This window comes from Microcebus murinus, chromosome 15 (genome assembly GCF_040939455.1).
Source record: "Microcebus murinus isolate Inina chromosome 15, M.murinus_Inina_mat1.0, whole genome shotgun sequence".
In the NCBI taxonomy this organism is placed as follows: Eukaryota; Metazoa; Chordata; class Mammalia; order Primates; family Cheirogaleidae; genus Microcebus; species Microcebus murinus.
The window spans coordinates 45460174-45473963 of record NC_134118.1 but is presented as its reverse complement, the minus strand read 5'-3'; the positions used below and the strand labels follow the sequence as shown (position 1 = coordinate 45473963).

General features: G+C 43.5%; 1 protein-coding gene across 3 annotated transcripts in view; it reads right to left on the bottom strand.

The window, feature by feature from the left end:
* RNF150 (ring finger protein 150) overlaps nucleotides 1–11923 on the bottom strand; it is a 233949-nt gene extending 222026 nt beyond the window's left edge. For 2 of the 3 annotated variants that reach the window (XM_076010611.1, XM_012783828.3), the window contains exon 1: nucleotides 11401–11923. In XM_076010611.1, the coding sequence (XP_075866726.1) occupies nucleotides 11401–11881 (481 nt within the window). In that variant the 5' untranslated portion in view covers nucleotides 11882–11923. The remainder of the gene's footprint in view (nucleotides 1–11400) is intronic. The other variant, XM_012783829.3, reaches the window with a different exon arrangement.
* Between the last annotated feature and the right edge of the window lie 1867 nt (nucleotides 11924–13790).

The window sequence follows — 13790 nt, the reverse complement described above, 5'->3', positions numbered from 1 at the left end:
GGGTTAGAGAATATTAACAGATGAATTCCCTACCACAGTCTCAGCAAGAATAGCTCTCCTATAGGATAGGATACAGAGTCAAGTTTTTAATCATTCAGTTAAATGCTGCCTTCAACATAAGGCAAATAAAGTATATATAATATAAACAACTTACTGCATCCCTTAAGTGACCAGTGCCCCTGAGATGCACGGCTGGTGCACAGTCTATCATTCATTCATGTTTTCCATTGCTATTTACTGGATACCTTTTCCATGCCAAGCTCTAGGAATAAAGCTGTTAAGAAGACAAGAACCTTGCCCTTGTGGAGTTTACATTCCTATAAGGAAGACAGACAGTAATAGAGTAAATTAATGAATGAATTTCAAGTAGTGATAAGAAAACTAAGGGAAATAATAGAAGAGAGAATGAGTAGATGAAATTTTTTTCCACAGCGGCTAGAGAAAACTCCCTGGTAAAGGGGGTAACTGAGCAGAGTGTGGAACGATCGGAAAGGGTGACCAATACAAATTTGGGGGAGAGGGGCAGCTGCAAAAATTGAGGGTGGTGACTGGTTACTCTCCCTGCTCCCTTGAACAATAAAACCCCGTGCTTCTATAATACCACCAAATTGTGCTCTGCTGAAAGACAGCTCTCTCCAAAGACAGTCAGCATGATAGGAAACTGAACTTAAAAAATAACGAGAGGGTTAAAAATTAGGGAAATACACAAATGGCTACTAGATATTCTTGTCTGGGAGTCATTCTCTAATCTTTCAGAAGGATAAAGAGATATTTAGATGATGGATTTCTGTGTGAATAAATAATAATTCTATTTAAAAATCTTTAAAAAGAGGGCTCCAAAGGCCTGAGTGGGAGGGAGCCTGGGGTATTGGAGGCCAGCAGGAAGGCAGGCAGGGCTGGAAAGGAGTGAGGGAAGTGTGGTAGGAAAAGAACGTGGGACAGGAGGCAAGGGCCAAATCACAGAGGGCCCTGGGACAATGGCAAGAACTTTAACTTGGTCCCTAGTATCACGGGAAGCCCCTGGAAGATTTGATCAAGGCAGCAACTGCCTTTGACTTATATTTTTAAAAGTCCATTCTGTCTGTGGTACAAGGAACACACTGCAGGGGCAGGAATGAAAACTTGGCATCAGCTGGAGGTGACAGCAGGAGTCCAGGCAAGTGCTCACAACCGTCTGGCCAGAGTCGGTGATAATGGTGGTAAGATGTGGTCTGATTTGACAGTAACTACAGTTAACACTTATTAAATGCTCAGAGTTGTCCCCTTACTGTACCAAGGAGTATACGAGTTCCCAGCGGCTCTGATGGATAATTCACGAGGCTCATTTTACAGGTGAGGACTCCAAAGCATGAACTTGCTTCCTGAGCTCCCAGCCCTTTCTGCCCAGCAAGACTTGCAGGTTTTGGTAGGTCTTTTCCCACTGCCACTCACAGGCTAGAATGGTGGAATATCATCCTGAAATGAATGGCTTCAAGCTGCCATCCCCAGCCCTGGGTTGCCTTTCTGTTCTCCCCTAAGGAAGTGACTATATCAGAACTGGGTCACTTGAGTACCAGAATCCTCTTTCTTACCATTACCCTATTCTGCCTGACAAATGGGTACTGATGATACCATGAGTCGAATGAGAAACTTCCTACTTGGTAAACCTAACATGGTATCTCCACCTCTTAAGATTAGAAGATGAAAATCAAGATAATGAATATTTAACATCTAAATGAAATTTCACCGGATTTAATTAAAATGTCTAATAATTTCTGACTTGTACCTTTTCTGACTGTTTTACAGAAATTTGTGTGTTTTCCTGTACTTGCTGTGGTTGTCATACATTTACCTTCCTGCTGATCTCCAAAATCTAGTTATTAATGAATCACTGATTCACAACTGAAGTGATTTTACTGTACATTCCCTCCTAATTTTAATTATTGTAAGTCCTTGAAAAAAAAAAAGACAATTTTTTCCATATAGAGTTCCGATAGTTTTAAAGGAGAAACACTATTTTTTAAAAATAATTAATAAAGAACCATGTGTTATAAGAACTTGAAGGAGACTTTAGATTCATCCAGTATAGTGGTTGGCAACCCGGGCTGCACTCTAGAAACCTTTGGGCAGTCCCCTCCCCCCACCAGACCAATCACACCAGAATCTCTGCAGGTGGGAGGGACCTGGGCAGCCATGATTTTTAAACTCCCCAGGTGATTCCAATATGCAGTCAGGGTGGAGAATCACTGTTCTAAACCAAGTTCCCCTCCGGAAGCCCACTGTTCACCATTTTCAAATGAAAGAAAATGAAAGCCAGAGGTGGGGAAGTGACTTTCCAACTGAAAAGCCAATTTGAGGTGGAACCACAACTGAAACCAGGGGTTCCTAACTTCTGGTTCAATTTGCATTCTGCATGCCCTAGACACAAGAGTGTAGGGGAACAGGAAGGGGTTTTAACAGTTGTAATGATTCTATCGCTGCGGATTTATGTCTTCTGATTCTCCGCCTCTGTGTCTTGCCTCAACTGTCAAGCTACTCTAGCTCAGAGTGAAGTGACACTGAAAAGCTGTGACAGGACCCTCACAGCAGCAGCACCACCAATACCCAATAGACGGCTGTCCTTTCTCTTTCAAAGAAGCACCACACTAGTCAGTGAGCATACACTTGAAGACTTCAACAAACAGACTATTGAAAAGAAAAACTGCTCTCCAGCTACACACAAATAGCGTTTAACTAAGTAACCCCATATTCTGGAACTTGAACTAAGAATCATGGATATAAACCCATGTTTAGCTACATAAGAATGTTTACTGCAGCACTGTTTATGTAAGAGAAAAGTGGAAACATCACAGTAATATGGAAACCTCAAGGACATTTCAAAATATACCATTAAATTTTTAAAAGCTACAAAAACATGCATGCTACATTCCAGATTTGGTAAAAGTAAATATAATGAAAAAAAAAATACTAGTGTAAGTGAGTGGTTGGGTTGTGGATGGTTTTTATTACCTTCCTCTCTTTTTAAATGTTCGATATTTTCAAATTTTTCTATACAGCATATGTCTTTCATTTAAAATAAGAAAAAAGTTTTATGTATTTTTTTAAAGTGGCAGGACAATGAGCACAGGCACAAGAACTATATGTGACTACCAACTTGTTTGATACCCTATGTCCTGCTTGTCACCAGTATGACTTCTTCCTCTTAGATCAAGGACATGAATCAGGCACCCACTCCATGCCACGCTCTACAAGATGAATACACTTTTGTAATGGGAGAGTCAAATTAGCATTTCCCCAACTTCATTTACAAGTCAAAAGAAAAAATGATGGCATAGAATTACACTTTTTCATGAAATTAGACACGAGCATACTAATATAGTCCATCTTCCCAGTCTCCAGGTTATTTAGCAATGTGTACTGAGCAAGTGCGGTGTGCCAGGGGCTGCTCTAGGCTTGGGGAACTTAACTGTGGACAAAAAGTGTCTAAAGGCCGTGCTCTCCTGGAGCCTCCACTTTGGTGGGAGAAGACAGACAGGGAACATGTTACTGGTAGGGAGGGGTAGAGTGTGCTGGGCAGGGGCAGGGGAGGGTGGGTTGGTACTCAGAGTGGCTAGGGAGTGCTTTCCTGTGAGGCCACATTAGCAAAGAGACCTGAGAGGCAGCCAGCCCTGTGGGTATCTGGAAGGAAGAACATTCCAAGCATCTTCCTGATCAATGAAGGGGAAAGCATCGTTTCTCTTCCACTATTCTTTGGGTCATTTGGGATTACATCCTTGATGTAGGTTTTGTCAGTTTATGGCTACAGAATGGTCAATAACTACCTTCTGTAGAAAGAGTTAAGGGTGTGGGGGGGAGGCATTTGTGTACGCCCACTGAAAACACCTCCAGATAACCACAAATCTTAGCCTTTTTAATAGCATGTAAGCATGTAAGTGGACTATGCACATTAAAGCCATTTATGAGGGAAATACCAGGCTGAATCAGTTAAGAAAAAAAAAAAAACATTTCCTGAAGATGTTCTTACCTAACATATGTACTCATTATATATCTCTGCCTAGAAAGAACATGAAAGAGCCATACAATTAACACAAAGTTATTTCTAAAAAATTTTTAAATGTCTATTATAAAATATACATTCTCACACTGAATATGAAAATGCCTAACACTCCATGGCATAAGCTTTAATTGTATGACAAATGATGCTTACTCCTAGTGAAAAGTTTTTCTAAGTACCACTATATATTACAGAATAGGCAAAGTAAAAAGACTACTTATAGAAATCAATTTATAACCACAAATTTGAAAGGGTAAAACAATTGTAATTTTCTTCTTTTATTACAGAAAAAAATAGGAACTAGATCTAATCATAATCATTAATATTTTGGCTTCAATATAGAAAGCACATTTATCCTACCACAAATCAAACTGCCAAATGATGAATCCCTCAAAGTTTAAAGTAAGAGTAAAGGTCATATTATGTCTATAGACAAGGTTTTCATGTAATAGAACCACCATAACTGTGAATTAGTTTGAAGAACAATCATGCAACACAATGCTGCCTTGTTTCTCTGGGTTTCATATTACCAACCAAACCCTCAAGAGCTGAGATAATCTGAACAGGATTTGAATTTCATTTTAATTCTAGTTTAGCATCTCTCAATTTACATTATCATATACAGAGAATGCCAGCATCACTTCCATTACTCAGCAATAAATAAGCTCCTCCTTAGAGTATTGTATACACACAAGAAGAATCTCTTCCATGGATAAACTGACGACTTTCAGGGGCTATCAAAATACTAAATTCTTTGTATGCCAAGTTTAATAGCAAGAAATGCAACAATAATGATTGAGCTCTTTTTTAAAAGTTGAGACTGGTTTCTAGACAAATTAACTTGGCATCAGAAGCATAATCACCCCTTTCTGAAGACTAGAAGAAGGAGCTATAAATAAAAAGCTCCAGGCTCTTTCTGGACCTTTCCAGATTTCATGGTCATAAAATTACTTCCTTTTTGAGAAATCAGAAGATTTTCAAGAAGAGAGGCACCAGGAGAGATGAGAATAGAATTCTCATTAAAGATTAGAAGATAGAAGGTAGGATTCCTTCCAAATCTCCCAGATATGTACTTCCATGACCTAAAATGTATAACCATGTGATACAATTTCTTGAAATGCTCATGCCATATTAAGTTACACCGCCAAGAATGTTATTTAACACTTATGATGAATTATGGCTTTTAATAACAGGGCCTGGAATTCCTGGGTATGGAATATCTGTCTGCTAGTAGAGAGACAGGTAAAGAGTTACAGTTTAGTGCAAAATAAATAAATACACACATACATGCACTCTAAGTGGGAAGGGTGAAATTGTTTTGGTATGAGAGATCAAGAACAAGCATAAATGATAGCTTTTCTGATGTATTAAATAAAAAAAAATAAAGTGGAAACTGAGGCTCTTAAGAAATATGTTTTTTCAATACCTAAATGATAGAGAATCGCGCACTCGCAGGCTTGAGATGGCCTTTAACACATCACCCACTGGAACTCTGTGCATGAATCTTGGGATCAGCAATTTCACAACACTCCCGTTCACTTTCTATCTGAATGCCAGAGAAAGTTTAACCTTTCAAGGAAACCTCTTTCATTTCTAAACACTTCTATCCTTATGAAGTATTTTCCTTTGCTGAACCGAGTCTGTTTTCTCTAGCTTCTTCTCACTAACTCTAGTTTGACTCCATAATTGCTAGGGTCCCAAACATATTGACCTTGGGGTTGAAGCAGGGAACACAAACGAGTGGAAGGAGCCAAGAGCCAGACCATAAACGGTGATGGGGACTCGGGCCAACCAGAGGGCACACTGCTCCTCTACACAGCCAGCCCCTGCTCTGCTCCAGCCACTTCCGGCCACGCAGGAATGCTGGCACCTGCCACTGGGTTTTCTGATTGAGCAAGCCAGAAATTTGAATTTTAAAAGAACCATCCTGATTAAAATATATATCTTATATATTCATAAGAGTTCAAACAGCTCTTAGAGATAAAGTAATCCAAACCTCATACTTTCTAAATAATAAAACTGAGGGTGAGAACAGAAAAAGTGACTGACCCAAAGCCAAATGATTAATCAGAGGTTGGTGTGGAGAAATGATTAATCAGAGGAGGGCATGGAGGAGAGCCCCAAATATTAGGTCTCATTTCTCCCATTACAGAAATGCATTCCTGCAAGCCAACAATGCATCTAGCCTACAGACTTGTTAACATACTCTGAAACAGGAATCAGCCTTTGACCGCTTCCTGTATCTATGATTAAGTAATCCCTGCCCACATCTAGCTCTCACAGTATCTTTCCAAGTTAGAGGGTATATGGAGCAGCAGCTGTAAGTAAGGACTCAGCAGACAGACTGCCTGGGTTTGTAAGGCCCGCTCTACCAGTTACTATGTGTACGACCAAATCACCTCAGTTGGCCTCAGTTTCCTCACCTATGAAATGGAGATAATAATGGTACCTGTCTCACAGTGTTCCTGTGAGAATTAAATTAATATACATATGAGTGCTTAGAACATGCCTGGCGCAGAGCAAACAGTATTTGCTCAATGTTATTACTCAATGTTATTACCCAAGGAGGGCTTCAACATGCCAAAGAAAGAGTTAATCACATCACTTAAAGGAAAATGTAAAGCAAAACTACACATAGATATTCTAGAAAAATATGAGTCCTGAAAAAAAAAATTAAGCTGCTAGTTCCTTTACAGAGTTTAAGGCAAAAGTAGACTTCAGCGATTAAAGTAATGGCCATACAGGTAGCATGAACCCATGAATTAAACACTTAGCAGCCTCCTACAGAAGAAAGAGCCTCAGTAAATCTCCTAAATTTTCACCTGCAACCTTGAAGAAGTCTAGAGTACATAGATAGACTCCCTCCTGGGCTCTTCTTTCCAAGGGCTGAGCTTGTTCTCTAAAAGGTTACTGCAGCCACCTCCTCCCTTCCCCCATCTCCAAGTTGTTGTTAGGACCAGGTCTCCCAAAAATTCTTCCTAGAGAGCTGTCTCATTTCTTCTTAACTATGTACTACCAATAGACAAACAGATAGAAAACACACTTTTTAAGAAAGGAAAAAAAGAAAACATACTCCCCCAACATCAGAACTCAGTCACTAACAGCCTATGTACACCATCTACCATGTTTATCATATATGCCCTTGCCATGATGGGATGTCAGTGTAAGCCAAGAGAAATTACAACTGCAACAGGAGAATCTTAAAATGTTCACCAGTCATCAGAGGGAACACCCTGTCTCAAATCAATGAGGCCACAAACAGAAACTGGCACGGATGCTCTGTCCTCTAAAGCAGAGTTCTTTCCCAGGGCTGCCAGGGCCTCAGAGGGCCCGGGGCATGACGAGCACGTTTGTGGCTCCTGTGTGTCACTGAATTCAGTGGTTACAAGGGTTAACATTTACTGACTGCTATGCACCAGCTACAGATGTAGGCACTCTATGTGTATTAATCCACTCAACCCAAACAACAAGAACTGGGACAGATGTTATTATCCTCCACTTCACAAAGGAGGAAAATGAAGCCTTGAAAGGTTGAGTAACTTGCTCAAAGATACACAATGAGAAAGTAGCAGAGCCAGGACACAAATCCAAGTGGTAGACTCTAGAGGCTACAATCCTAATTAACCAGTCCCCTAAACTTCCTCTAGAAATTTCTGACATAATTTTCCCAAGGGTACACTGAAAGAAAGTGTTCATGGGCAGGCATCAGAACAGCTCCAAGGAGACAATTTGGGTCTCATTGCCTTTAACCTACACCTGAAAGTTTACTTCTGGGGCTCTCACCAGTTGGATGCACTCCTATATAGCTTTTTGATATAGCCCTCTTGTTGCTCTTGCACTAAAGTTGTAGTCCCTTACATCCTTTTATATGGGAGCATATAAATCTCTGGTCCACGGGCTTTTTTAAACAGGGAGAGACAGATTTTCTTTATTAATCACTCTCTTTCTCACTTCCCTAGGACAAAAGCATATAAACTGAAAGTCCAGAGAAAGAACAAATAATGGCTGGCATAAGGGGAAAGGGAACAAAATGAAAAGCAGAAAAAAGAATAGTATGTTAAAAAGAAACTATTTAGTCATCAGGGAAATGCAAAGTAAAACCAAAATGAAGATAACATTTCGTATCTACTTGAATGGGTAAAACGCAGAAACTACCCAATGGTCTATCAATTGAAGAATAAATAACTTGTGGTATAGCCATACAATGAAATATTATTTGGCAGTAAAAAGGAATGAAGTACTGACACATGCTACAACATTGGTGAACCTTGGAAACATTATGCTAAGTGAAAAAGGGCAGTCGCAAAAGTACACATATTATATGATTCCATTTATATGAAACATACAGAATAGGCAGATATATAGATAACAGAAAATAGATTAGTGTTTGCCCAAGACTGGGGATTGAGGAATAATGGGAAATAATTCTTTGGGGGCACAAGGATTTCTTTTTGGAATTAATGGTGATGGTTGCACAACTCAGTCAACATATTAAAAGTCATTGAAGTGTATACTTTATATGGGTCAACTGCACAGTACGTGGATATTTCAATAAAGCTGTTATATTGTGGTAAAATAAGTAAATTATAAAGTAAAACCACCAGTCTATCCCAAGAGAGTCCATGTCTTTTTGAGCGACCAATAATTGCAGAAGTGGCAGAAACTCAAAATTATTAGAGCAAGAAAAAAAAATCAGAAAACAATGGGCTTATGAAAAGGAGAGAAGAAAATTTCTATTTAATTAAATTTCAAGATATTGGGTGTGAAGTCATATTATATCAAATGCACAGATGTTACATGATGGATTGCATAACTCTAAATCCAGACCTTCTCTTCACCTGAAATCTAGCAGTTCCAAAAATAAAGGCTCCAGAGAAGAGGTGATATAACATCAGCTTCTGCATTTTTTTTTAACTTTCTGAAGACTGAATTAAAAAGTGTTCAAATATAAGGACTCTCTGGTATATTTCACCCCAACTTCACAAAATAAGGATATTTGATTAGCATCTAAACTGTACACAGTTTCCTAAATTGAATTTAGGAATCTGGCTCAAATTTAACTAGAAAAAGTAAAGCCTTCATGTTCTGGAGCTAAGCATAAGGCACTGACAGCCAGACTGGTGTTGGCAGATTTTGGCAGAAGACTTTCAGAGTAAAGTGAAGGGTTCACTATGCTATCCCATTATGTATCTTCTTATGATAACACTGTAGCAGAAATCAATGCAGTCTCTGACTAAAGTGAATTCTGAGTCTCCTATTGTGTGGCAAAATGTCAAAAGACAATATGGAGTTTCCTGGCTATTAGCAGACAGATACAGCACTAACACATTTTTGGAAACAGAGAACAATTAGATAGCAGAGAATTTCCTTTGCATTTTTTTAGCCTTTGACTTTCAAACTACAGTATTACTAAACCTTTTACTCCCACTATGTCTTAATCAGGCATCATTTGTGTGGAAAAGCAGCTTACTGCTTTCCTTAAAAACAGGAGGCATTAACTGATCCAATGTGTTGGCAGTCCTAGAGAATCTTTTTAGACAGGAACAAATGATGCCTCTTGCTTTGTGTTCAAAGAAGCTGAGTTTAAGATTTCATGCATATGCACAAAGAAACAAAGAATCCTGCAAAGTCAGCTAGCAATCTTGGAGTTTAAAAAACAAACAACCAAAAAAACCCCCTTCACACTTTCCCCCATGGAGGTTTCAGATATTAAGCAACATGTTGAAAGATTCTTTACATGACTTAAAGTGCTTTTCCATAGTCTTAACATCCTCAAATACCAAAGTTTAAGTAGTGCTCCCGTGACTCAATGTCAAGAGTACAATCTTTTCCCCCAGAAAACTGTTGAGTTCAAGAAAGCATATCAAATATTTCTAAAGTGCTGTATTGTAACTTTTCTAAGAAGCGACTGCTTCTCCTCCTCTTCATTAATTAACACACTGCATTTTTCTGGCCTGGGTTTTAGAAGTCTGGAACATTTCCCCTCCCCACCTGTTTGTATTAAGGTTGACAAATTTCCTTGACTAAAACAGCTGGTGTTGATTACTGGAGGCAAACCAATTGAATATTTCACTAATAGGTGACATGAGCTCTCGGAATGGAAACTCGTCCCTAAAGAGAACACCCCTGCAAATGTAGCCAAAGCTTGGTGTTGCATTTCAGCAGCATAACTATTTATGAAAATCTGGCTTTCAAAAAATAACATTTTTGATTAGGAGACTTCATTCAGAAAATGCATCTGTCATTTTTCTCCCCTTCTTCCTCCCACTGAATGCCACAACCTCAGCCGAGGAACCCCTCTAGGGAGGGAGAGCCCACTTCTCGGGCACATAAACACAAGTAGCAACCCTGGACTCAAGGAGTCTAGTCTGTTAAAACTCGTGGTTTATGGGCTTATGCTGACAAACCTAGGGATGGCTTTTTTTTTTTTTTTTTTTTTTTTTTTTTGCGGGGGGTGGGAGGATGTTACCTACCACGACGGAATAGTGCTCTATGTCAGGCACAAGTGTTTTCGAGTTTGGGGGCAGTAATGTAATTCCACTCCTGGCACCTGCCAGCATTAAGAAAAGCTTATTCTTTCTAGATTGAAATCACCTCATTCCTACCAGAAAGAAAACCTTCAGCATGTTTAACCTCCCAATTTGGCAAAGGATAATGCAATACTGGAAAAGTAGTCACAACTTTATGGCCACTATGCTCTTCGTGGAGGGGACCCGTTGAGGACTGTTATTATTTACCATCATGCCCGCCTGTCAGTGTCTCTGGATGACAGCCTAGCAGAGCACAGTACTTACAGCATTATTCATGACGTGCCTAAAAACCCAGCAGGGGGACTCAATCTCCCAAGAAGAGATGAAACCTGACTTGAACAAGTTCACAGCGGGGAGCTGCCAGCAAGTAACCCTACCCACCTCCTGATACGCAAACGCCTGCAACAGGGGTATACCTGATGCACAGACCCAAGTGCAGAGCTGAGTTATCAGATCTACCGGTTCTAAACAGGTGCGGGGCCGGTCACTACCCAAGAACAGTATCTGAGCCCTGCCCTCCAAACCCCACCTTCCAGATCCTCCTCAGAAAAGTTAGCCCACCACCGGGAACCCTCGTCCAGGCGGCGCTATGCCAAGCTCTCCGGTACCCTTCCTCCCTCCCCGACACGGTTCACCCTCTCCTCTTTGTGAACCGCCCAAAGTGATGCGGTGCAAAACTTAACAGGTCCAGGGAACCGACACGCGACTTCCACGCTGCACGGACTTCCCAGAAAGGAGCTGGCAGGCAGGCAGGCGCTGGATCCTTCTAGGCACTTCTGTCCCTTCTCGGACTCCCCTCCCCGGCGCCCGCACAGCCCCCCCCCAGGGGCCACTCACCTGCGTGGGGCATGGTGATGGTCTCGTTGTTGTTGGAGCCCACGTTGAAGATGACCACGGCGGAGGCGTTCTGCAGGAACGCGTTCCGGATCTTATCCCTGTACGTGCAGTTGCCCTTGGGGATGAGGGCTATCCAGTTCTTGCCGTGGGTCGGGGCGGCGAACTTGGTGTTGGGGTCGCAGGCCAGGCGGTCGTGGGCCGAGCTGGCCATGACCACCTCCCCGCGGGCGTCCTGCTTGGGCGAGTGCTCCCCGTAGCGCCCGCACTCCGTCTTCTCCGTGCGCAGCTCGGCGCCGCCGCCCGCTCCCCCGGCCGCGGGGTCCGGCGCGGGCTCGGCGTAGGTGATGTTCACGAAGGCGGTGTACCATTCCTCCTTCTCGGCCACGGTGAAGTCCAGGCAGAGCAGATGCACGAAACAAAAGGAAAGCAGCCATGTTGAGAGAGCCAGGCTGCGGCACGCTCGGATGAGAGACATTGCCATCTTTATCCGCCGGGGCCCCCTCCCCGCCCCCCGCGCGCTCCTCCCGCCCCGTCCCCCCTCCCCAGGCCCGGCCAGCCCCGGGCCGGCCGCGTCTCCTCCTGCTGCCGCCGCTCACTCGCGGGCCCGGGGGGCCGCGGCCGGGACGCGCAGCCGCCGAGGGGACCGGATTCCGGGCGAGTGGATGGCGCCGGCCCCTTCCCCTCTCAGCCCGAGCGCCGCTGTTGCATTTCGCCTCTCGGGCGCCCGGGGGGCGCGGGAGGAGGGGGCCCGCGGAGGAGTCCGGCTGCCGAGCGTCCTGCTCCTGCGCCTGGCTTCTCCTCCTCTCATAGAGGTGGCAGGGGGCCCGGGAGCTTGCGGGGTGGCGGCTCTGCGCCCCAGCCCCGGCGGGGGCGGGCGCGGTTGCTCGCGGTCTGGGGCGCTGCCGTGCGGGTGTCCCGGCCGCCGCCGCCGAGCGCTGGCGCGAGCGGTCCGGCCGCGGCCGCTGCTGCTGCGCGCCGGTTCCCTCGGGCTGTGGCGCTGCGCTCCTGGTCGCGCCGGGTGGCTGCGCCGGGGCACACACTTGCCGGGGAGGGGCGGGCTGGGGGAGTGGGGGAGAGCGGGCAGAGAGGAGTGCGCGGTCCGTGTCCGTGTGTGCGTGTGTCTGTATATGTTTGTGTGTGTGTTCTGTGTGCGTGCAAGGAGGAGCTTAGTGTGATGTCAAAGCTTCTGGGCTTCGCCTGCCACGCTCACTGCGGGCTCTGTTTGTGGGCAGCAGCGACCCCTGCCGGGTCTCAAATTCAACCTCAATCTGTAACTTGGTCCAGGTCGGGGCAACAGGGGACCCCGTTGACCTATGAGTTCAGAAATAACTTTCTGAGCCTTAAATATGCCGAAATGTATGTCCCTCTCGTAAACAACCCTCCCAGTTTCTGGAAGAACTGCAGTGAGCTCCCTAATCACCTGTCCTAGAGGCAAAATGTAGGGTTGGTCGGTATCGAGGTCCTTCCAACACCGCTTCTGGAATATCTAGGGAAGTGGCTATCAAACCTGTAGTTTTACAACTCAGATTGGGCCCTGCCGCAGACTTTCTGATTCAGTAGCTCTGGGACAAAGCCCCAGAATATGTGTTTCTAACAAGTTCCCTGGTGATGCTGATGCTGTTCCCCTAGTAACCACTCTATTTGGATTGGTATAAGAATTAGCTTCTTGCCTTTCATCTGGAAGGAAACATGAGATTTGTTTTCTTATAGAAGAGGCCTCTTCTAACTCGAAAAGAAATTGGGTGAGATATTTCTCTACTGTGTTTATTCTGGTTGTCATGACTGGAACAGAGGACTCTCAGCGTCAACAGGCAAGGGAGGTTTGTTTGGGTTACTGTTTATGGTGTGCTCTCCAGTTGTGCATGGAGATTACAGCTAGTCAGCAGAGAGTACAGTCCCCCTAGTGTAGTGTTTTTAAAATTGTGACACAGCACTATTTCTTGCCAATTAGATATTTGGTGGTGGTTATCCCTTCTCATCAATGGTTTTCTTGGCTTGAGATAGCTGCCATATAAAGTCTCTAAAAATATTTGTGTGATGGTTTTCAGTCACTCACATTGTACTTCCCACCTGACACTCAGAGAACCCAGGACCCAATTCATGATTAAAAGAAAAAATACACACACACACACAAAAGTCCTCCTTTTCCCCAGGACTTTAATATGTTTACAGCTTTCTGTTAGTGAATGACCACAGGCACAACTTCTGTTTTTCCAGCAGCAGTACGAACAGCTGGTGGCTGTTAGGGGAGAGCAGAGAGTCCCAGCTGTGCCCAAATTAGAAGCAGGCACAAGAAGAACGACTTAAAGAATTTGTCTCTGTGGTATTTGATGTGCTGGATTTGTATGTGTTCTTACCTCATTCATTTTAGAAAATAGGCTTCGAGGCCA